This window comes from Cavia porcellus, unplaced genomic scaffold (genome assembly GCF_034190915.1).
Source record: "Cavia porcellus strain 051 isolate PalLab524CR breed Dunkin Hartley unplaced genomic scaffold, mCavPor4.1 scaffold_19, whole genome shotgun sequence".
NCBI lineage: Eukaryota > Metazoa > Chordata > Mammalia > Rodentia > Caviidae > Cavia > Cavia porcellus.
In genome coordinates, this window is record NW_026947502.1 from 26,202,550 (window position 1) to 26,227,587 (window position 25,038).

Consider the following 25,038-nt stretch of genomic DNA (forward strand, 5'->3'; position numbering starts at 1 on the left):
CCTGACTGTGATCAGAATCTCCTGGCTAGAGATTCTCTGGGGTCCTGTCCTCTATCCATGAGATGCCAGTGGACCTCTCTCTTCCAAAAATATTTCCAGGTGTTGCCAAATGTTCCCAGGGAGGAGGGTGGAACAAGTTAGTCCTGGGCTGAGAACCAATGTCTTAGATAAAAGTCCTAATAAAATGTCTTAAAAATCTTATTTGTGCAATGGCTGCTTCTGCATCAAAGGGCTGCCTCGGTTCTGGCTTCTAACCCTAACTTAGCAGCTCTCTGTGCTGACTGCCAAAATGCCTTCTGACAGCATTATCCGGGGCAACAGGCCACTAAAGGCCTCGAGGCTTAGCACTGTGTGTTTACCAGCGTGGTCACTCTGTTCTCCAGGACACAGGATTAGAAACAGCAGCCGAGAAGAGGGTTGGGAGTTTTCTGCTAAAGGCACTGAAAACACTAAAAAATGTTACTCTGGCAGCGCAGGGAGGAAGCAAAAGCAGCATCATGTGGGGCCACTTGACAGAGGGGCACAAAGGCTGGGACAACTTGTTCCAGCACTGCTCTCCGGCCAACATCTGGAAAGGGAGGCAGGGGCGGGGGGCTCGTTCTACTAGATGTCAGATAACCTGCAATCCCCGCCAGCAACATGTTGAACTTGTTAGTTTCCTATTTTGTCAACATGAAACACAAGCTAGCCTTTAACTAAAACTTCCACAGGGGTAGAATTCTGTAGCATTATGGAGCTGCAAACCATTTAATAAGCCAGCTGTGCATCACGCAGGTACACGCTCTGGGAAACACACCAGAAGGTGATTTCATTATTATGTGAACCTCGGGTAGAAAATACTCAGGAAACGCCCCCGAGCGTGTACAGAGATTTTTCTTGTCGTGATTCCCTAAACAGTATAGTATAACTACTTACATAGCACTTACATCGTGCTGAGGATTAGAAGTAATCTAGAGATGATTTAAAGTATACAGGAGGATGTGCAAGGGTTATATGTAAACACCACTCCACTTTATACAAGGAACTGAGCCTCCTTGAACTTTGGTATCCATGGAAGGTCCTAGAACCAATTCTCCCAGAGAAGACTGAGGAATAACTATGTGTTTAACAGATTAAGTAACAAAGGCCATCAATTAGCTCTGGGAGCAAGAAAAGACTCAGGCTTACACTCTGCCTGGCTTCACTATTAATTAAAACAAGCATGAGCCTGGCATGGTGGCACATACCTGTAATCCCAGCACTGGGGAGGCCGAGGCAGGTGATCACTTCGAGTTCAAGACCAGCCTGGGCTACAAAGTGAGTTCAAGACCAGCCTGAACTGCATAGTGAGATTCTATCTCAAAAAGATAAAAGAAACAACCAAAACCAAAGTCCACCAAGTAGCGTAGTTAAATAAATGATTCACAGAGGCAAAGCAAGCAAGGGCCGCACAGAAGAATAACAAAGGGACACAATCTTACTAAGTGGCATGGGCCACGTCCCAGAAAAGTCAAAACTGCTAAGAAGTTGAGCCTTTTCTCATGTATTTCCTGAGGCGCGAGTGGGGGTTGGGTTGTTAAAAACTGAATACAGATTCCTTTCTGCCCAGGGCCTTCTACCCTACACAATGTGGCCTCTGTATAACTGTCCAGCTTCATCTCCTGCCCACTGCCTTTTCATTTCTTAAGTTCCTGTAACACTGATCACTCTTCATTTCCTTTGAAGACTTTGCTCCAAGTCCTCCCCTATACCACAGGGCTTTTGCACATACTACTTCCCCTTGCTGAAATGTTTTCATCTCAGCTTAAATGTTTCACCACTGAACTCCATCCTTAGCATGCCCTCTTTTCAAAATTTTATTTTGAGAGGTTTTGCCACACCACTCTAGAGCACACCTTTCCATATTTGTTCTAGTTAACAAGTCAATTTGCTTTCACAACATGTTGGCAACCAGTTTATTTTTTGGTGTAACTCATTTTCTGACTCTCCTGCAGATTCCTGTCGATTTTGTTCACTGCAGCATCCTGGCACCCAGCACAACACCCTGTACATATGTTATTGAGCAACTCCTTTGACAAAGAGCAACAGGGCATTGGGGCAATGACTTGTCTTAGGTCAGAGTGCTAGACGGCCCTGGGGCCAACACTGGAACCCAGGCCTGACTCCTAACCCTGCACTCCTCTGTGCAGTGGCTGGGTCCGTGCTTAGGACCAGCTCCTCTCTTCCACCCCATGTGCTCCAGCCCACCTGCCCACCTCTCTGCAGGCTGGGATCAGGGTGAAGCCAGGGCACAAAACAATAGGGGACATCAAAATCAGCCATCCAGATAAATAACATTAAAACATCACAATTCATGCAAAAAATTTCATGGACCAAATGCTTAAATTTTATATCAAGACAGAACCTAGCCTCCCAGCTCATCCCAGTCCCAGTCCTGTCAAATCCCATCTTTATCCTATTAGCTAATATTCTGTTCATGAATTTATTTGCATTCATTACGTGAGAGTCTTTTTTTCTTAAACTTGTGGTTTAATCTAGGCCTTGCCTATTCCACAAAAGCCTTTTACTGCTGAGCTACATCCCCGTTCCTTAGGGTCTCCATAGGTGTCCTTGAACTTGTGTTCAGCCTCCCAAGTAGCTCAGATTACAGGTACGCACCACCACATCATTTGTTATCTTGATTACTAAGCGTGTGTGTGCGCCTACATGCACACTGAGTATCAAACCTAAGGCCTTACTCTCCCCTAAGCTGCACCCCAGCCCTAACTGCTGAGTGTTTTGTGGTCCCTTCGGTGTTATGCCTAAGCCAATTCCCAAGCCAGCCCTAGCCCTGCGCATTCGGTCACTGGTCAGCGGCCTTGGTCCCCAGTGGAATCCAAGCGCCTGAGGCCCCCAGGCAGCACCAACTGTCATGCTGATAACGTGTCCAGGGCTCCAGCACAGTGGCCCAGCCTCAAAGGCTGCTCGTCCACTGCTCATAGGTGGATACTAGGGTACCTATCAAGGGGCGTTCACCTTCCTTTCTTCATCCTTCCTCCAGAGAGGCTAAGGGGGATGTCCCAACCTCCCAGTCCGTGGAGGGAGGCGTGGCGGTGTGGACTGTTCCCTGCCACTCAGACACCCCGATATGGGGCAGGCTGAGAGGGCCTCTGGGCCAACCACCTCCTACCACAGGGAGGAGGAGAGGCCAGCGTGCAACATGCCTTTCCCCTTCTAGTAACAACATTTCCAACTTGGGCATCACTACTGCTTACTTCTTCCTTGCCATTTTTTTTGCACAGAGCCAGCACGGAGGGACACAGAGGCCCCAGAACTAAGAAGGGCTCTGCATGACGTGCGGTGGAGCATGCACACCCAGACTGCCCACCTCTTCGTTCCCACAACGCCCCACATTGTGAGGTGATGCTGGGCTGGGGTTTCCTTCCATCCCTTGCAACAGAGCGGGCCTAACACTCCTAGAAGTCCCCGCCCAGCCAGCGCACAGTCACCTCCTTCTTCATCAGTTTGAGCTGCTCCTGGAACTTGGCATAGTCCCGCTCTTGCTCCAGGCGGATCCGCTTGGCCTCCTCGCGGCGCCGCACAGCATGGTCTTGCTCCATCTTCTCTACCTGCTGCTTCTGCTGACGCTCCAGGTTCTCCAGCTCTGTGTCAAAGAATTTCTTCTTGGTCTGCAAGAAGCAGAAATTCAGAAACACTTAGCAAAGCCACTTTCCATCTGGGAAGAAGGAGAGAGACCATAGCTTGTGCTCAGACGTGGGACAAGTCATGTCTCTTTTCATTTCTTCAGCCACAAAAGGGACTATTTGACCTAGACGGTTGGTGTGTGGCACGATTTTCTCCTCGAAATGCTCCTCTGTGACTCGGGGGATCACTGTGACCTCTGCTGTGGTTACAAGTCCCTGTCTAATGAGATGAGGAGACCCCACGAACTGGGCAGTGGTTGTGGGTGCTCTCCACTGCCTCGATCACTCCCCCTCCACAGTAAAATGAAACACAGGGAGAAGCCCACCAGGGTCCCACTGTCCCCCACACTCACGTTGATCTCTTGCTCAAAACGTTTGTGCATCTGTTCCAGCTGCAGCTCGTGCTTGTGGCTCAGCTGGGTCTGATTCCGATGCTCTTCTTTCTGGAGCAGCCGAAGCTCTCGGAGTTCCTGGCGCCTGAGGGATTAAAGGATGCATAGAGTCCATGGGGGAGACTGGCCCTCTGAGGTCCCAGACCCACAGCTTGGGACATTGAGGGCTGAACCCTGAAACAGAACTCCACGAATCTTAGGCAGAGGCGTGACTGGAACTCAGGCTTCATTAGACATTCACTGACAAAACACGAATAACCTCGATACAGGAAGAGTACTCAGGAGTCAGGAAAGGAAGAATACCCCCCAAAAGCAGCACAGAATGTTAACAGACATGAAAGAAAAACAAAAAGTTAAATTATCTATATGAGTAGGAAACGCAAATTAAAAAGAAATGACACATGAGCTCAGTATGCAAGAGCAGAGGACAAACTGATACTTCCATACATTGCCGATAGGTATAAAACGGTACAATATTTCTCGAGGACAATTTGGCAATAAGTTTATGCTTTCTGACATAGCAATTCTACTTCCAAACTGACTGAGAATGTGTGTAACAATGTTATTTAGATACACCAGTCCATCCATATCCTTTGGGGATTAGTTCCAGGACTCTCCCTAGACACTAAAGGCACAGCTGCTCAAGTCTCTTAGATAAGACGGTGTAGTACCACATACACCCCTGCTCACAATTCGCAATCCTCCTGGAATCTGGCTTCATCTCTACATGATTATAATACCTAGTAACAATCCAAAAACTACATAAACCATTGTACTTTTTAGGCAATAATGATAAGAAAAAAGCTTGTACATGTTCAGTGCAAGGCGCCTTCCTCCCACTATTTTCAATCTGTGATTGGAAGAATCCACAGATGTGAAACCCAGGGATGGGGAAGGGACTGACTGTGCCACTAAGTCATAAATGTAGGGCTAAATAAAGTACCTACACAATGCAATTACACACAACCATGAAAACATCAAGTTTTAGGAAATACATAATTACACGAGGTAACGTTTATGAAAAATGAAAAGCTCATTACAAGAGACATGGAAAGATCTCTAAGTGAAGAGGGTGAGATGGTGAAGATCGATGCGGTGGTGTCTGCCTGTAATCAGTCACCCAGGAGCCTGAAACAAGGGATTGGAAGTCTGAACACAGCCTAGACAACTTAGAGGCGCAAGTACTTTTAAAAAACGGTGGTGAGGGTTCAGGATTTAGCTCAGCGTCAAAGTGCCTGCCTCAAAAGCACGAGGTTCTGAGTTTGATCCCCGGTACCAAAAAATAAAATAAAATAAAATGGGTGGTGAGGTAGCTCAGTGTGGAGACCTTAGGTTCAATCTCCAGTACTGCAAAAAAACCCCAAAAACCAACCAATGAAACAAACAAACAAAAAAAACATAGGGAAAGGCTACATGGCAGGAAAGAGATTTCTCACCTCCTAAAAAAGTTATTGAACTATGACATTAAAAAATACAATAAATATTTGACATAAGCCACAAGGTGTACCTTGATTTTGTAACGTGTGTGTGTGCGTGCACAGGAGCACCAGAGAAAAGACTGGTGAGCAGCCCGCAGATGGCAGTTCATCATACTTCTTTCTCTGTGATGGCCCAGAAAACACTGACATGCACCATTTATGTAATAAAATAATAAAATGCTGTAGGAAAACCTTGGGTATCCTGACTGTGAGCAATGCACTCCAAGGTGGTCGCTTGGGATTGGGGTGCAGGAGGTCTGTGTGTACCCAGTTACAGGCTGGCCTCCACAGTCCGCACATAGTGATCTCATATGTGGCTTGGTCTGAGCTGACCTTGCCTCTGGCTTGGACAGACCCACCAGCCAACAGCTGGGTGAGGAGAGGCCACATTGCAAGGTGGCTGAGCACAACTCTGGGCCAGGGGCCCTTGTTTGAATCTCAACTCTGTTGACTTTCCAGCCAGAGCCCTGTGAGTCTTTGCAGGGCTCTGGTCCCTAGTCTGTAAAATGAAGCAGACACCTCCCAACTCTCAGGATTTCTGTGCATTAAATGAGATGCGACATGGACAGGGCCTGCCTGGCATATGAGAAGCAGCCCCTAAGTGCCAAGTGCTCCTATGATAATGAAGTAGAAGAGGCAATGGCCCCCTGTGCACTTGGGAAATGCCCGAGAGGTTTTCCACAGCCATGTAAGGAAGCTTCTTTCTGAGCATGTGGCTTTTCTGGAAACCAAGAAGGTCAGAGTGATTTCCCAGCGTTAAAGAAATGGGAAACTGGGCGTGGTGGCACATGTCTATAACCCCAGCACTTGGGAGACTGAGGCAGGAGAATCCCTGTGAGTTCGAGACCAGTCTGGGCTATAAAGTGAGCTCAAGGCCAGCCTGAACTGCATAGCAAGACCCTGTCTTAAAAAAAGAAGAGAAAAGAAAAGAAAAGAAAAGAAAAGGGAATCCCGATTCAAAGAAACAGGTTCAAACATGGATGACAGACAGAAAGTGGGCAGCTGGTTCTCACAGTGTCCCAAATGTTGAGCACTCATAAGGGCACAGAGGTGGTTTTGAAAGGAGGTCCTTAATATTCAGTGCATGGTTCCTAATCTGCAAAAATGCCGAGGTCCAGGTCTGCCCCAGGCATGCATTGCAGGGGATGGAGGGATAAGAGCCACCCATACTCCTGCAGCCTGTGGCCAGGATGCTTGACCCTCAGACCACAGCAGGCAAACACACTACCTCCTCCACAGCCCGCACCCGAGTGGCCCACAGAAGCTCTTTCAGAAGGATGAGCGTCCACCACCAGGTCAGAGCGTGTGGCTTCTCTATAGACTGAGGCTGACTGGGAACTTCAGTCCAAGGGTCTTGAACTGTGATGGAAACCTAGCCAGGGAGGTCTGAAGCTTCAAGAGTCCAGGGATGTCATCATCAAGGGCTCCCAGCCTTCCCCAACCCACACAGATAAGGACACTATCGTGTGTGTATATAGTGTGTACACATGCATGTACACAGAAATGCCACTAAAAGTCTCATCCTCCTGGCTCTAAGATTGGAAAAGCATCCCCCAAAAGATGCCAAATGAATCTGTTGCACTCTAGAAAGTTTGTGCTTTTAAAACATACGAATGTGTTTGATGACCTAGGCATTTTTTTCCAAACCAGTAATGAATTCAGCCTCTAAGAGTCTGGCCTCTAACGCTTCTCTAACTGCTCACCGCCCCATCTTCAGCGGCAGCTCCCCTGGCAGCTGCATGTCCAATGGAAACCTGCAGGGATTCTCAGACAGCAGACCTAGGCCACCTCTCAGCTCTGCCCCTTTCCACCTGGGAGGCCCAAGGCACGCAACTCACTTGCCGAGTAGGCTTCTTTGTTTGTGAAAACAACATCTCCCTGTGGTGGGGTGCTAAGGGCACTAGCAACTGAGAACTTCAAAGGAAATTTCTGGTAAACAGCTCTGCCTCCCACCTCATTCGTCAGTCCAACCCTCATCAGTCACACCGGGTTTGCCTCCAAAGTATCTGCTGCATCTGAGCCAACCTCCCAGTGCGGTCCGAGCCTGAGCCCAGAGCCTGACTGGTCTCATCTCCCTGCACCAGTGTTGCCACTTCCACAGCAGCCCGAGCAATCTACCAAAAGATGCGAGAGCCGGTCACTCCCCAGCTATTTCTCTCCTATGACAGCTGGAATAATGTACCTTCCACCCTGGCTCACAGGCCTATGTGAGCTGGGTCCTGCCAACCTAAAGAAAGACCACAGCTCTCCTCCTGATCTGACAGTCCACGCTCTAGTCCTGTCCTCTCAGATCCTGAAACAAACTGAGGAGTCACCTCTCAGGCCCTGACCATTAGAGTTCCCTCTGTGCTCCCCCAGCTCTGCACACAGCTGGCTTCTTGTACCCCTTGAGCTCAGCTCAGGGGGCTCTCTAGGAGGAGCCTCTCCATACCCAGGCACTTTCTACCATATCACCCATTACTTCATGGACTGTGTCACTAAGATAAGTGAAGACTTATCTTGGGTGTTATATGTTAGCCATTAGGTATAAGTTCTACAAGAGGAATAGCCTCAGTTATATGGGTTACAACTCTATCCCTACCTGGTGGGTGAGTAGACGGTGGGTAGATGGGTGGAGGAGTAAGTAGACTACTGATGGTCAGATGAACTGATGGACAGACAGACAATAAATTGGTAGAGTTAGATGAATGAACAGATAATAGATGAAAAATAGGAAGGATACACGCATGCATGGGTGGATGGAAGCCATGTATAGATCCATCAGTGATTGCATGGACAGATGGGTGGATGGATGTAACCGTAGTGGCCATCCAGGGATGCAGGGATGCAAGGATGGGTAAACAGATGAATACATGGATGGATGACTGGGTGGATGAATGTGTGGACACTTGGATAGGTAGATATACGATAGAGAGATGGATGAACACAGATGTAGAATAGATCAGTGGTTGGGTTAACAGGTTATTGGGCTGCCTGCATATAACTGGGGAGGTAGATAAATGAATGGATGGGAAGACGGATGGATGGTTAAGTGGACGGGTAGGAGGACGCAGGATCTTAAGCAAAACCAGTTCCCTCTGTCTCCATTATTTCCTCACTTCACACTAGAGACGACAGCTCTCTGACCCAAAGGACCAATGCCCACGCCCTTTCACTGCACCCCCACCCTGTCACCGCCACGGTGTCCTTCCCAGGCTTGCCTGAGAAATCTCATTTCCTCGTCCTTCTTCTCATCATCACCGATGATCTTGGAGGTGGTGATGCTCACTTCTACGCCATCCACCACAAATTTGCGGGTCCGCTTCAGGGTTTTGTTGTGCAGCCTGGAGTCCTGACCAAGGAAAACACGAGGCAAAGCTTAGTGTCTTAGCTAAGGACCATGGTTGACAGAGCCCACAGCCCTCTGGCCTTCCAGCCTTGGCTCAAGCAGGACTTGGCTGTTCACTGTCCCTCATTATTGGGGGAGGGGGTGGGAATCAAACTTGGGACTTCAAGGTTGCCAGGCAGGTACCGTGCCACTAAGCTAAATCCCAGGCCTTCTCCCCGTCCCTCTTACCCCAAGCTTTGCAGCCTGGGGCACTGAGTGCCAGGGCCCTTCCTCAGGCCAAGGCCCCGATCCCAGCCTTCAGGTACTGCCCCCAGGCCCCTTCCCCTTGCTGCCAGCCCTCTCTAAGGCACAGGATGATACCAGAAGGAGCCGAGTCCTAACACTCACTCCACCACTTGCTGGCTCTGTAGCGCTGGGCAAGTCCCTATCTAAGCCTTAGCTTCCTCCACGTCTAAGGGGGAGAAAAGCAGTCTTTGCTTCCCACAGTGGTTACAAGATTTGTTAAAAGACTATGCAGGAGCACACAGGGCAGACCCAGCTCACAGTAAAGTTCAATATTTGCTATTTGTCTCTGACAGACCACAGTCTCTTGTCTGCAAGAGAGAGTTTGTTTTTATAATGGACTTGGCAGCCAATATGGCCTGGCCCGAACTCTGCTGGCAGCCACACCTGTCGGGAGCTGCAGGATTACTCCCCATCTTTATCTTTTACTGTGAATAACTGTGTGCTTCACACCCAGTTGCTCAGGGTCCTGCCCTGACTCTAGGCTGGGTCATGGTGGTTCGGTGCTAGGCACTGTACCTTTGGAAGGACGTAGCATAGTTCTGGTTCCATTGGGGCCTGGGGCCTGCACTGGCTTCCTCCTGAGCTTCCTCCTGCCCTTGGCCTCTGACCTCTGCTGAGTCCTGATGCCCTTCCAGGCACAGCCAGGGCCAGCCTTTGCAACACAGCCCACAGAGGGCTTCCTAACCTTGGGAGCTGAGCAAGTGGATCTCAGGTCCTGCTGAGCTCTCTAGTGCTGAGCGGGCACCTGCAGTCAGGTCGTGATCCCTCTGGGCCAGGCCCTCCTGCATGCTTCCCCAGGACACGAGGCCTGGCACTCTTGATGGCAGAGGCAGAGGACCAACCCACCCAGTGGTGTGAACCTATGGCACATGTACCACTGCAGGCACACATGTCCCTCTGTGGGCATGCGAGCCAAGTCACCTCAACAGCCAAGCATCAGGTAATAGTTGCTTTTTCTAAATTAAACCTCAGTATTCAGGTTTAACCATAGTGTTGGCACTTTGTGATAAGTGGGTTTTGGGTTGCAGTTTGTGCACCAACCCCTAAAAGGTTAACCATCACTGAGCCCACCCAACCCTGATATCTCTCCAAAGTGTCCAGCACACATTGCAAGACTCAAGATGGTAGGCCAGCAGTCAGAAACAAAACCCACTTGTGAACAGTCCTTTAGATTACCAGCCTCCCGTCCCCAAAGTCCTGGGGTCCTGGCCAGGCTAGAGGCACTTATGCAGCATGTGGACCCTTCCAGGCCAGCCTGTGTTCCCTGATTCACAGCAGCCAACCAAGAACATCCTTAATACCTTGAGAAGAGGTTGGGGAGGCCCTCTTCTGGGTTTATTTTTAAAAGAAAAAATGTTCAAGTATCTTTTGAGGATAAGAAAGGAAAGGACTTCAGCCCTAAGGATAGTAATGCTTCTACATAAGAGCTGCTGCCCACAGTTGGGTGACTACAGTTTGTAACAACCTACTCTATATTTTATTTTATTTTTTTAAATTTTTTTTGTCTTTTTCCTTTTTTATTGGTACCAGGGATCGAACTCACGACTGCCTGCTTGCAAGGCAGGCCCGTATGCCGCTGAGCTAAGTCCCCAGCCCCTATGTTTTATAAAGAACTGGGAGAATCTGAAGGCTTCAAACACAAAGAAATGACAAGGAGATGGAAACACCAACTACCCAGATTCAATCAGTACACACGGAGTAGACGTCCTGAATCCCCACACTGCAGCCCACGGAAGGCAGCCAATCAATGCTTTTGAGAACCAAACCCAACAGCAGCACGTCCTGGAACGCCTGCTCCAAGCCCATGGCACAGCTGGTGGCATTACCTTGAGGGACAGTGAGCCTGACTCTCTGTTCAGGGACAGGTCGGTGGACAGGGAGGTGTTGTAGTCTATACTCTCACAGGTGGACACACTGCCTGAGTCCGAGGCCCTCTTGGAATGGCCTGGCACCAACTGGGTGGGCAGCTCCAGGCTGCCGTTGACCAGTTTCTCGCTGCCCAAGGTCTCCAGGGCACTGCTGTTGGGCCGGCTCTGGTTTGCCTTTTGGGACCTGCTGCTTGCAGGACTGAGGTCCCCAGCCTGGTGATTGACTTGTTTCTCCTCTGCGATCTGAATTCTGGCATCCATTGACACTGGCCGGGACTTCCGGAGGGGAACAGGCACAGGTAGGCAATTCTCACTTGCAGGGGCTCCATCCGGGGGGCAGGGAGCTTGGAGGGCTTTATCCCCAGAAGGATGGCTGCAGGGCCCATTCACACTGTCCTGAGGCTGGCTGGGTGGCAGCGGTGCAGCAGATTCCTGAAGTTGGTTGGCATTGAGGCCCTGCTGATTCGCCTCCGAAGAGTCCTGATTGTCGTTCCCAATGGCCTGGGGAAAAAAACAGAAGAGTTGAGACCACGGTGCTGCCTATCCAAGGGGACAGTGAGGGACACAGTGGGGCTGAAAGTCACACCCCAGTGACGAGGTCAGGGCTAGGACAGTAGAGGGAGCAATGTCTAAACCACAGTGCCCCCATCGCCTGAATGCCATCAAACACAGTCTCATGGTGAGATGACTATTTAGTTTGAGGAATAGAATTTACAGACGATCTCTAATGCAACCTTAAATGAAGAGCTGCTTTCCCTCCCAGGAAGCTATGGCCAGCTGGGGGAAGGACCCAGTGGCCACTCAGCTCTTCCAATCGTGAGAGTGTGGCCAAGCCCCAGTGGCCAGAACTTCTGACTTCTCAAATATTGAAAACTAGACAAATAAAATGACTGCCCAGCTAGAGGAACAAAGTGAGAGCCCATGGCCACTTTCCAGGTAAGTCCTTCCTTCCTTCCCAGTGGCAATCTTCTCCCTCCCCTCCACACACTCCCTGTCTTCACTACGCCCTCAAGTGTCTGCCTGTTACCAACTTGAGTCCAGTGGGATCATATTAAATACTCTGAGTCCTGCCAGCCTCTGTTTTAGGCTTTGGATACGGTGACCAACAGAGGAAACTCTAATCTACTCTCTATTCAATACCCAGGGCAGCAGTTCAAACACTTAGATCTAATTCTGTCACATTCACATTAATAACCAGCCCCTGCCTAAAGCCCTCCATGGCTCCCACTGTCCTCAGGACACGGATCAGCTTCCTGCCTGTGGCTTGACTGTTACTTGCCTCTCACTCCTTCTTGCCTCCTCAGAATCCCTGCAGCAGCCCCATCACCAGCATGGGTTCCCTTCTGGAGCCAGACTAGCTACAGTTCCTCTCTACTCCCTGCCCACATGTGTCCACCCAGCCAGGAACATCCCAGCCCAGACCTCAGTTTTCTCATCTGTAAGGTGGGGGCTCAGGGCTCCGGCTGGCTGGATCCCACTCACCCTCAGCTTATCTGCATCCTGGGGTGGGGGTTCACACCAGCCTCAGGCCCCCTCCCAGGACCAAATTAAACCAAAGAAAGCAGCGACACCCCCAGAGAGCAGATGTGGGGCAGCTCTGCTGATGGGCACATCCAAGCCTGCTTCCCTGGGCACAGGGATGATCAAGATAACCAGTGCCCTGTGGAGGGAGCTTCCCCACAGAGGTCAACCAGGGACCAGGACGGCTGCAGCCCCCATATACGTCAGGCTTGGCTCAAATGATTTTATCAGTTTAAATTCGCTGCTATTACTAATTAAATTCGCTAAGTCCTGACACTGCAAATGAGTTACAAACACACCAAGTCACTGGACTCCTGACACTTGGGGCAGCCAGATGGGGTTCAGGTGGCCGCTGTCCCTTGGCCAGTTGCCTCTGACCATATGCTGCTGATCTGTTTATCCCAAAGTGTGCTAAAAGCATCCACGTGAACCACATCAGAGAAAACACTGGGAAGCGAAGACCTAGTCACTGACTTTTATAAATGGGAAGGTTTCAGGGTAAAATCTAGATTCTGGGTCTCTCCTGAAATTTTCAGGATCGGGCCAACAGCCTGCCCTGTGCGCCCTCTTATGTAACCCGTAGCGTGGGCTTCTGAACCTCTGAGCTGAGCAGGAGCACAACGGAATTCTTCCCCAGTCTCGGTTCCATGAGCCACGGCTTGCTGTGTCCCGGCCCTCCTTGGCCCCCGCACTTCCTGCACTTACAGAGGCAGCATCCACGGTGTCCTCTTCTTCCCCCTCGTCCCTGCCGTCTTCTATCTCCTCCATCACCTCAGCCTTGGCTTCGGCCACCAGCTCCCGCAGAGCCTTGTTACTGGTGATGCTTCTGACAAAGGGGTGCTGAGGAGGCAAACACATCTGTGTGAGAAGAGCGGGCACCTGGGGGGAGCAGCCCGGAAGCCAGTCCTCAGGGAAGAGAAGGACAGACACAGCCCTGCACCACGCATGAACATGAATTCGACTGGGAAATGCAGAGGCAGCTCAGAAGTCCCACATGTGGTAGGAAGAGGGAAAATCCTAGCTCTTCCGCTCACGAGCCGTGTGACCTTCAGCACATCACTTACACCCTGCAACCTTGGAGACAATAATGCCAGTGCCACGTGCAGGTCACGAAGATGAAATAAGAGAATGCACATGACAGCTTCAGGGTCAAAGCAGGAGATCAAGCAATGCTCGAGGATTTATGTGCATATTTATTTTCCTTCCACAAGGTTTTGATGTAGTTTTATTAATATGCCACATGTATATTTTATTGAGTTAGACTTTACATGCAGTAAAAACTCATACATTGGTAAGACTGATGATAACTTTTCATATTTAACCATCACTCAGATAATGATACAGGACATTTCAGCCAGGCCTGGTGGTGCAATTTCACCTGGTGGTGTAATTTCAGTACTGAGGAAGGCTGAAGCAGGAGGACTGCAAGTCTGAGCCCAGCCTGGGTACCTAAGGAGACCTTGTCTTCAAAGTAATAAACGGGTAGGAGATGTAGCTCAGTGCAAAGTTTCAATCCCCAGTATTGCCACACAAACATTTCCATCATGCTGGAACGTTCCCTGGCCACAGCTTGCAGGCACCCACTCCCTGGCTGTCTATCTCCAAAGATGAGTTCTGCCTGAGCTTTACTTCCTATGCACAGGGTCATCAAGCACAGGTGTGTGTGTGTGTGTGTGTGTGTGTGTGTGTGTGTGTGTAGCAGAGCTGGGGATCAAACCCAGGGCCTTATGCACACTAAGAGGAAATCACATGCTCTGCTACTGAGCTCTGTCGCTCATCCAGTTGATCCTTTCTTTACTGTGTAAATGTGTCATGGTCTGTTTATTCGCTGCTGGACTCATGGGTCATTTCCCGGTTTTGGTGACCCTGAGCGACACTGCCGTAAACAGTGGTGTACATGTTGTCACTTTTGGGTGGACACAGGTACTCAGCTTTAAGAAAAGAAATGTGAATTCTTGAGGCAAATGTTCCACTCTCAACATTCACAGAAATAACAGTTTTAAAAAGTTAATGCAGTCTGATCATCTATTCAGAGGATAACAATATGCAAAGTGTCTATGGGGGGTTCCTTCTGGAGGTGGTGGCCATCGTCAATCCCCTATTATCTTGTTTTGAAGTCCTGTATCATTCTCATTGTTTTGTTTGCTTGGGTTTTATTCTGTTTTATTATATCTAAATGGCACGGGCAGCTATTTCAAAAATAACAAGATATATTATGGTAGTTATTTTCAATTTCTCATTATCTTGTTTTGAAGTCCTGTATCACTAATACTATTTTATTTTGCTTGGTTTTATTTTCTTTAAAATAAAAATTACCGGGGCTGGGGATTTAGCTCAGCGGCATAAGCACCTGCCTTGCAAGCAGGCAGTCGTGAGTTCGATCCCTGGTACCGATAAAAAGGAAAAAGACAAAAATAAAAAAATAAAAATTACCCCCAAAAAATCACTTTAAAAAAAAAGTTAGTGCAAAGGTGCAAGGATGTTAAATCTGCAAAGGTACCCTAAGTGAGTAAAAGCCCACCTTCAGGTGCTGTCACCTAGCCCCAGGGTGTGGCTGGGATATGGGATTCCTCATTCAGCACTCACCCGAGCCATGGGAAAGACAGGGAGGGCGAGAGAAGACCGAGGAGTCGGGAAGTTGTAATTTACTCATTTGAAATTTTATAAGAAGGCTCTGTTGAAATTTACTGCTTTGCTTTCAGAAATTTTATCAGCAGAACAGTATCAACAAGACTGCTGGGGAAGTACGCATGATGAAAGGATAAATTTCTCTCACTTTAAAAACACATTCAGAACTGGTATGTTCACCATAAATCATTCTTATCTGCTTGGCTTGCTTCTTCCTGAGCTCTGCGTGAAGCCCCTTCCCACGCACAAAGCCCTGAGTTCCATCCCCGGCCCCACAAAATAAAAAAATAAACAAAAGTTCATTTGCAGAAGGCAGTGGCCTCTCCAACTTGCTCACTTGAGAGCTGTAAATGTCACTGCACCTAACAAGCCCTATCATTCACCTCTTCCTAAGCCAGTCTTTTTTCCTCCAGTTCCTCCCGTCTAGTGAGACTTTCTGAATTTATTTGCTTGCTTTTTCACTTTCCTGTTTTATGTGCTGCTTCATTCCACAGTTGTGCAGTGAGGTGAGCGATGTGACACATGCCAGGTGCTGAGATAAGCCTGTGATGGAACGGGCAGCAGAAGGCCCAAGAGCATGGTGAAGGTCATGTGAGCCTGCGCTGGTACCAGGCGCTTCCCTAAGGAGGCTGCAGCAAGCTCAGATCCAGGGGATGCACAGGGACAAACCAGGTCATGGCTTCGACACAGAGTTTCAGGCAGCAAGAGCAGCACAGGCAAAGGCCCTGAGGCAGGACTGGACTCAGTGTGCTGGAAGGCCAGGATTGGGGTGCAGGCAGGATAGGAGGAAGAGGCAGGATGGGTGGTGCATGCAGGGCCTAGGGCCCCTTTATTTTTGGAAGCCACTGTTACCCATTAAAGATGTCACTCTGGCTGCTGAGTGGTTTCAAGAGGTCTTGAGTGGGTATTGCTAAGGGCTTACTAATCATGGGTGGCAGAGCCAGTCCACCTAGGGTCAAATCTAGTTTCCGCTACTAACCTGGGCAAGTCGTGAGACCTCTCTGTACAGTAAGGACAGAGGTATGGCAAAAGTGCTTGAAATAGGGCAGCTACCACGTTATCACCACCGCCACGGTCACCATCACCATAACTGTCACTGTCACCATCATTACTATCACCACCACGCATCCCCACATCCCTGGGGAATCCACACCCTTCCCCAGTCTCTGTCTGCACCCTCACTCCCAGCTCCTCCAGCAGCAGAAACAGCAGCACAGTCCAGCAGGCCCCTTTGGCTGGCTACTCCTCTACTCACAGAGCATGGCTTTTTGGGTGCGAGGCTGAGACCCAAGATACCAGAGCTGCCTGAGCTCCACTGTGTGGCCTCACACACGTGACTGAGTGAGACGCCAAGGGACACTTTGCTGCAGCAGCCAAAGTGGACACGGTAGAAAGAAACAACACAGTACAGGCTCCGGGCAACACTAAATCTGCACCAGGGCGCTCCACAGACGGACCGAATTAGTGGCTGCTTGTTGTGGCCAGGAACCTTGCGTTCTGTTGCTCGCTGCCTGCCTTGAGCACCATGGTCCCCAGGAGAGGAGGGAAGCAGTGGGAGGAATGGCATGGAAGGGGCCAGCAAGCAGGGCACTTCTGGAACACCAAGGCAGGACTCCGCACTGCACTGGCTCCGAGGCCCCCCAGGAAGTGTTCAGGGAAGCCTCTCCCTCCAGCCTCCATGTCACCAAGGCCCCTTGCAGACACAGTGTCCAGGCAATGCCACAGGGAAGGTGGGAGCCTTCCTGATGACCAGCCGTTCAGAAATAGGAGTGAAGAGGGGCGGCTGTTCAGGGCCATCACTGCTGGACGTCTCGAGGTGCCAGGATGAGGGTGGCACCACAAAGTTTGCCAATGGGCCTGGCCCTCCGGCTAGGCTCTCTCCTACCATTAAACACACACCCTTTTAAGGAATTTGAGCCTATTTTTAATTCTCCTTGTGTGCTTAGCAATCACCAGCCCAGGGCTTTAGAAAATGTCTCACAGGGCTCTTAGGGTTTTAGGCCCCAACATTTTTAATTCTCTCTCCCACTGTCTTTTTTCTATTATTCTTTCTTCCTCACCTTCATTTGTTTGGAAAGGCATCTTAGCAGAGCAGGCAACACACAGACTCTGGAACCAAACCACCAGGATCGGAATCCTAGCTCTGTCTTTAGGGGAGGTCTGGGGGAAGAGCTTTCCATGTGGAGCAGAGCACCAGTGCAAAGGCCCTGCAACAGGACTGCGTCTTGTGTCTTGAAGAACAAGATGACCAGGGTGGCCACAGGAGTGAGGGCAAGAGATGAGGAGAGGAGGTCAGTAGGGTGGGCAGATCACACAGGGTCTCACGGGTCACAGAGGCTCAGCACTGGACTGAGAGGGATGGGAGCTGCTCTGGAGCTTGGATGGGGAAGGACGGGAGCCGGACTGTGTTGGCAAGCTTTCCTACCCCGCTAAGTTAACAACTGTAGGGGAGATGGCGGAGAGGCTAGGGAGAACGAGGCTCAGATGGTGGCGGTCATGGAAGCTGGCGTGGAGGATGCATCCTGAAGGCCAGGGCAGCAGCATCCCTGTTCCGATGGCCATGGCAGGGGAGAGAAAAGCAAGGAGGCCTGCAGGGTCTGCAGCCCGAGCTGGCCAAGGTCTGAGCCGGGACAGTTGTGGGTATTGTGTGCTGGGGAAGGGTCCAGGGCTCGGTGTGGCCACCATCAGTTTGGACATCTACTGGACACCCAAAGGGAGACAGAAATAAACGCCAGGCCCAGCACCTGGAGGAGGAGGAGGAGAACCCCAGGCCAAAGGTCACTGCAAACAGGATGAGATGGGGAGGGTGAGTGGCGATGGAGGAGACGTCCACATTCATCAGCCAGGGCAAGGAGGAAGCAGACTAGTGAGAGGAGACCCAGTGCGCACGAGGCCTGGAGGTCAAGTGCAGAGAGGCAAGGAAGACACTAGACTGTGGCTGACACTGCCATCAGGCTCGGGGAGACAGGCCTGAGCTGTCAACAATACAGATGTCACAGATGATCTTGATCAGGACAGTTGTGAGAGAGCGGGTGGGTTTCAGATCAAAGCCAACCAGCATCTCTCAAGCACCTACTCTGTGATGGCAGTGCTGCTAAAAATGGTATCTACAGGGTCACATTCGCCAGTGCCACTCTGTGAAGCAAGTGCCAGCCACATCTTAGAGATGGGGACCCCGAGGCACAGAGACCTACCCAGATTTGAGGGTGAGCCTGAGTTCAGAGCCTGGGTCACTAACTATGGCAGGACACTGTTCCACAGAGTATCTGTACCAGTGAATGAATGAACCATAAACCCCTGGGGCAGGAGTCACTCAGGGGCAGACAGGACAGGGAGTGCCTCCCGGAAGCAGGTAGGTCTATGTGGGACACAGACAGCTGCTGGGCAGCCAAGATTTGTACCCACCTCTGGCACTCAAAGCCAAGTGACCCTGAGCAAGTCACTTCTCCCTCACATCTCCAGGGTAAGTGTGTTTGTACCCTCCGTATCTCAGAAACAGCAAGGCACACAGAAAAAGCTGGAGATAGCACCAGCTATGAAGGGGTCTCATCATTCCAGAGAGATCTCTGCTTTCTTCTGTAACCCATCTGCCGTCTGCTGAGTCCCCTGGCAGGACATTTTTTCCAACTATGGAGCGGAAATTCCTGGCTCGGCCTGAGGCTCTGGGGCTGAGTGGGCTGAGGACAGCTGGTCCCTTCCCTGCGAAATGTCCTGCGGGCCGGATGCATCGGGGCAGGAGGAGCCAGCTCACAGGAAACATTTGGCCCCGAGTGGCTTGGAGCTTTGGCATCTGACAGTGACAGCAGCCTCCCACCCCCAGTGCACACTGCAATACCCAGAAAATGAGGCTGTCTAGAACTCCACATATTCGTTTTTAAGCAGACTGAAGAAACTTCAAAGGAACAATCAGGACCCCATTGTGCACACTGGACCCTTTTCATTTCCAAACAATAAATTCAGTATATCAAATATTCCTTCTGCACAGTACTTAACAGTTAACACAGTATCTTCTCATTTAATCCTCATAACCATTCTGTGAGGGGGCCATGCCTATCAATCCCCACTCAAGAGCAGGAACCAAGGCCCAGAGAGGTTAAGCCATCAGCCCAAGATTTCAGAGCCATTAAGATACACAACTGGGATTTGAACCCAGGACTTTCCAACTCCAGTTCATATGTGTAATCTCAAAGTCAGAAGGATGAATTATAAGCCCAAACGTCAATCAACTTCAGGCCCCATGCCTGGCCCACAGTAGGTAGCTGGGGGAAACTGGGTGGATTTAGGAAATGACTTTCATCAGGTCAGCAGAGCGGGCATAGCAGTGGAGGGGCAGCCCTTCTGCATGACCTAGGCCCACTTCCCTCTCTTTTGTCCGTGGTGGTGGCACAGGGACAGTGACTGACGGGGTGGCTAATGGTGTGAACACTAGTGCTCACCTCAGCAGCTGCAGCATTAGCCTGGGAAAATAAGGCTCCTGACTATATTTAGAAGACTCAAAGACACAGCCTCTTGGCCATGCTAGGGCTGTGCAGCCAGCCAATGTGACATTCAGTCCTCTGGTCCCACACAATGTCCACTGGTTCCCATATAAAGCTAAATGTTCTCTCCCCTCTTACATGAGCTCAAGCCCATGTAATCCACATGACCCTGTTGCACATCCCCCAAGACCTGGGCATGAGGCTGACCCAGCTGCCAGGCAGGTGGCTGCACCAGGTGAGGAAGGCGGCTAGCACCCAGGTCACACATGTGCTCATCCACCTGCAGAGCACAAGCAGGAGGGCTGTGGGCGGCCCCCAGAAAAGGGGTGCACTCACCTCCAGCAGCTGCGCAGCACTGGGCCGGGTCTCTGGGTTCTTATCCAGGGCTACTTTCAGGAAGTCTCGGAACTCCACGGACCTGAGAGCACAGGCATCGGCAGTGGGTACAGGGCGGGGAGAAGGTGAGCCGGTCCCCCCACAGCACAGAAGCCCGATGAATCATCAAGGATAAGGGTGCCTTCGGGGGCCACAATGGTGGGAGTGCACCCACCATGAGAGGTACAATGCCCCCTCTCATCCTGGAAACCACCTTCCAGACGGTGGCATGGAAACCCCAGAGCAGCAGGGACCTGCTAGGGCCATGCAGGGGTGACGGCCACTTAGCCTCCTTTTCCCAGCTCAGGGGGCTGCTAGGGCTTGGTCTGAGCCCTCAGGCCCCCGTGGGATCAGCTTGGTTAGCTCCCATGCCCACAGCACAGAGAAGAAAGCAGGGAACTCTGAAAGACCCTGCATCCCTCAGCGCCCCCACCCCGGGCAGGTCCCCCCACTCCTCACCACTTGGAGGGTGTGAGCAGCGTGGGAGGATCCGACTTGGCGATCTTGAGCAGGACCCGCATGGGGTTGAGCTCATGGTGCGGGGGCTCGATCTGTGCCATCTCAATCAGCGTGATGCCCAGGGACCAGATGTCCGCTTTGTAGTCGTACGGCGTGTCCTTCATGGTCTCGCAGAGCACCACCTCAGGGGCCATCCTGAACCAACCAAGGGACAACAGAGGGCTAAGCACTGGGCTTCACAGCTACTTCTCATGCAGGGTCAAGGACCACCACCAGCCCGCGTCGGGGGCGGCAGCATTCCCCAACCGTGATTTGGATTACTTGACATCCATCCCACTGTCTTCCTTAGACCTTCGTCTTCACCTTCACGGGGGCGCCGCCATGCCCGCTGCAGTTCCCAAGACCAGCCACCAGGTGGCGGCAGCGATCCAGAACACAGAGTCCTGGAGGAGGACGGGTGGGAGCCGAAGGGTGAGGTGCGGCAGGAGGGAAGGGGGCGGGTGGGGGACACTACAACAGCACAGAGAGAAAGGGGCCGGGAGAGAAGAGGAGAGCGGAAGAAAAAGGGGGAGAGAGAACCGGTTACGAGAAATATGCAAGAAAGGAGCTCAATCCACAATGGCAATTTGTGAAAATACCGCGAAACAGAAAGCAATTAGGCGGGAAACTGAGTGAGAGTTTTGTTTCTTTTAAAGTAACCGTTTTAGTAAAGAAGGAAACACAGGAGACTAGAGAATTGCAGGGAGGCTTGGGCGAGGGTAAGTACTGGCCTTGGACTGCTCACCCACCCAGCGCTCATACCAGCCAGTGCCCGCATCAGTGTGTGCCGGATGCGTGAATCAAAACTGAGCCCCTCTGCACAGATTCGGCTCTTATCAGACACCCTTACCACAGTCATTTTCAGAAGTGGAAACTGAGGCACAGGGAAGCTGAGTGGCAAATGGAAGCTGGCTCAGCCAGCCCTCGGTGCCCCTAATTTACTCTGAGGTTAGAGTTTTAGGTTTTAACGCTCAGCCCACCATTCAATTTCCAGAAACCATGCAGCTTACCAGTAAGGCGTTCCTATAAAGGAATCTCGTTTCTGCAGAGTTTTCAGATTCTTGGCAGACACACCAAAGTCAGCTGCAAGACAAAATCTCAGATGAAACATCTGAGGGACATTCCTCCACCCATAGCCCTGGGTTACGAGTCTGTGCTGTGGACTCACAGATACGCATTCCAAAGTGACTAACAGATATTATTTTCTATCTAGCAAACTGCTGCAGTAAAAACAGACTCAGAGGGGCTGGGGATTTAGCTCAGCGGCATAAGCGCCTGCCTTGCAAGCAGGCAGTCGTGAGTTTGATCTCCGGTACCGGTAAAAACGAAAAAGACAAAACAAAAAACAAAAAAAAAACACAACAAAACACAGACTCAGAGCTAGGGGTGGAATCCTAGCACTCAGGAAGCTGAGGCAGAATGATCCCTTTGAGTTTGAGGCCTGCCTGGGTTACATAGTGAGTTCCAAGCCAGCCTGGACTCTGTGTACAAAACAAATCAAAACAAACACTCAGACTGAGATGCCTCTTCCCTACTTGCACATGGGCTCAGAAAGTGGCTTGTGCCTTTAGGAAAGCAATCTGTCTGGTAAATAAAGAGTTTTTACCCCATATCCATACTCTTTTGATCCAGTCCATCCAAGTGGCATTATAATACTAAGGCATTTAAACTTGTTTAGTGTCTTCTCTTTCCCAGAAAGAAATATAGTAAAGGTTAAATAATTGAATAGGTTAAGAAAAATGATACAACACCATGTGATGGAATATTCGATAGTTGTTAAAATTAGTTTTAAAGTATTTTAGTGTAAAATATTTTATTCAGAACTGGGTACGGTGATGCATGCCTGTAATCTCAGCACTTGGGAGGCTGAGGCAGGAGGATTGCTGAGAGTTCAAGGTCAGCCTGGGCTACATAGTGAGTTCAAACCCAGCCTAAACTCAGAGTAAGACCCTGTCTCAAAACATTTTTACTTTATGTATTTATTGATTTTTATTCATAAAAGTGAGGAAAGGGGACATTTACAAAAGTATACATTGTGTGGTCAAAATCATCCCCCCCCTGTTGCCCCCACCCACCCACCCAAAAGGACCTAAGCATACACAGAGTGACTTGGTGGAAATTCACCCAGCTGGTTAAGTGGATGCCCATGGGTGATGAGGCCAGGCAAGGGTCCCTCCACTTTGGGAATTCTCTGTCATGATGAACATGTATGGTTTTCAGGACTAACAAAACAATGAAAATCAGGGAGCAAATGTAGCCTGAGAAGCAGCTCCAGGCGCGGAGACCCAGCCAGGCTGAAACAGCAGACCCCAGCCCCTTCCAGGACTCAGGCTAGCAAAGGAAAAGAACCATCCCACAGCGCCCCCTACCCACCCAAGCGACCGGGTTATCTGGAGAAACAGGCTGTGATGACAGCCATAGAGGTGAAGGGTGGTGTTTCACTAACTCTGCAGGTCGAGGGCCAGAGGTCCGATCATGGGTTCAGAGGATGGCGGTACGCAGTGTGGTATCTGGGGGGGGGTCTCCTTCAGAGGGATGTAGCCATTGTTGACTCTCTATGGTCTTGTTTTGAGGTCCTATATCATTTCCATTATTTTGTTGGGTTTTGTTTTGTTTGATTTTGTTATATCCAATGGCAGGAGTAGCTATTCCAAAGACAGCAAGATACATTATGTTAGCCATTCTGGATTTACTATTGGCTTGTTGTGAAGTCCTTTACTGCATTCATTGACTTGATTCTGTTCGGTTCTGCTTGATTTTGACTATGTCTGAAGTTATTTGAAACTATTTTGAAAACATCAAAAGGTATTATGGTAACTGTTGCTGATTTTGTAATGCTTTTAGGCCTGTGCCTCTTACTCTGGTTTGTTTTGATTGGTTTATTCTATTTTATCTTCTTTAAAATAAATAAGTAAAAAATTAAAGTGCACTTGTCAAGGAAAAAAAAGAAAAGAAAAGCTGGGTGGGAAGCAGAGGTTGCAGTTGGTACCAAAGTAAACTAAGCCCTGACCTTGCTGTGCAAAGCTCCTGGGGGAACAGAGGCCTCAGGTAGTCACAGTGGACCTAGAGCTGTGCAGGGACTGAGACAGGGTGGGGTTGAGCTCCCAGCAGAGCTGAGGTACAGGAAGGGGGAGGAGAGAGGAGCAGGATGGAGAGGAGGAGGAAGAGAGGTCTTCTTCCGCAGCCTTGCATACCGTATCAACCCTGGCTACCAACTCTGGGCATGAAGTCCAGGAGGGCTGTGGAGGTCGGCCGGGACAGGCTCTGGCGAGGGCCCCAGTTTGCATGGAGGTAGGATCGAGAGGAGGCCTTTCCAGGTAGAGCAGAACTGCAGACACCAGAAGCTGCACAGACAGGCCAGAGGGACACACCAGGACAGACAGCGCGGCAGGTAGGAGAGAGAGAACACAGGATTGGAAGCAACTAGAGCTGGAGACAGCTGGAGGCCAGGACAGGCACAAAACCTCTGTGACTCAGTTTCCCCATCTGCAGTATAGAGAAACTGGTCTGCAGAACCAATGTGTAGGGCCAAGCAGAGAAGAAAAGGACATTGGTAAACAGTGACAGTTCCCAGTGCTGCTCCTGGTAAGTTCACAATGGCACACACACACACACACACACACACACACACACACACACACACACACGAGGGATGAGAACGGCAGGGGTGGGCTAGGCTGAGCTGTAGCCCTCCAGGGAACAGCCAGGACGCTGGTCTCCATCTCAGCCCTGTAGCGCTGACAGTACCGCTCTGGTCAGAGGGCACAGGGAGCTCTGACACCTCCGGGGTTGGGGCCAGGTGCAGGCGGACACAGGTGAGAAAGAGCTCTGCTGCTGACTGGTGGGGCCTTCTGGGCAGGCATGGGGGCTGGGTTCACCCCTCTTCTACCCAGTCAGCCCACAAAAGCCTGGTGCCCTGCACGTCCCAATCGTCACCAGCTGGGGTCCCACGCCAGGAAATCCCTTGGGACAGCAATGGCTTCTCAGACCCAGGCGCTCCAGAAGCTGACTGCTCCCAGCACGGCAGAGTTTGCGGTTCCTTCCAGAGGAGGAAGAGAAAGAGAAGCCACCCAATTTCACAACACACAGTGGGGCCGGTGCCCTGCCGGAAACCAGTGCCAGCCGGCTTTCTGGGCAGCCGCTGCTTCCCCTGCAGCTCCAAAGACAGGCTGGTGCAATGGGTGCAGCGTGCAGGGTGCAGGATGTAAGGTGCAGGGTGCAGGGTGCAGGGTGGGGCGCCCATCCTTGCAGCCCAACCACCTCAAGCTCTCCTTGGGCTGTTGTGGGGGTGGCCCTGAGCCCTGTGTTCCGGAAATGGGAGTTGACATGGCCGTCCCCAGAAAGGTAGACGGCTGCCCTGGCCCACTCTAAAGGGCTTCTACCAGGCTGGCTCTTCCACAAAAAGGCCTCTCCTCTCCTCCTCCAACCTGAAAGCAGCAGAGACAGGGCGGCGGGGCCAGGGGACTTCCCTTTATGGACTATCATCTGCATTAGGAGAGGAATAATTTCTGCTTTCACACACAGC

At 50.7% G+C, this 25,038-nt stretch overlaps 1 protein-coding gene across 2 annotated transcripts in view; it reads right to left on the reverse strand.

Moving 5' to 3' along the window:
* The window catches only part of Stk10 (serine/threonine kinase 10), a 111,482-nt gene that overhangs the window by 24,886 nt on the left and 61,558 nt on the right, over positions 1-25,038 (reverse strand). For both annotated transcript variants that reach the window (XM_063230786.1, XM_063230787.1), the window contains 8 exons: positions 21,524-21,596; positions 20,475-20,669; positions 19,977-20,058; positions 13,240-13,374; positions 10,972-11,514; positions 8,733-8,863; positions 4,016-4,139; positions 3,468-3,647 (listed from right to left, as the gene is read on the reverse strand). In XM_063230786.1, the coding sequence (XP_063086856.1) occupies positions 3,468-3,647; positions 4,016-4,139; positions 8,733-8,863; positions 10,972-11,514; positions 13,240-13,374; positions 19,977-20,058; positions 20,475-20,669; positions 21,524-21,596 (1,463 nt within the window). The remainder of the gene's footprint in view (positions 1-3,467; positions 3,648-4,015; positions 4,140-8,732; positions 8,864-10,971; positions 11,515-13,239; positions 13,375-19,976; positions 20,059-20,474; positions 20,670-21,523; positions 21,597-25,038) is intronic.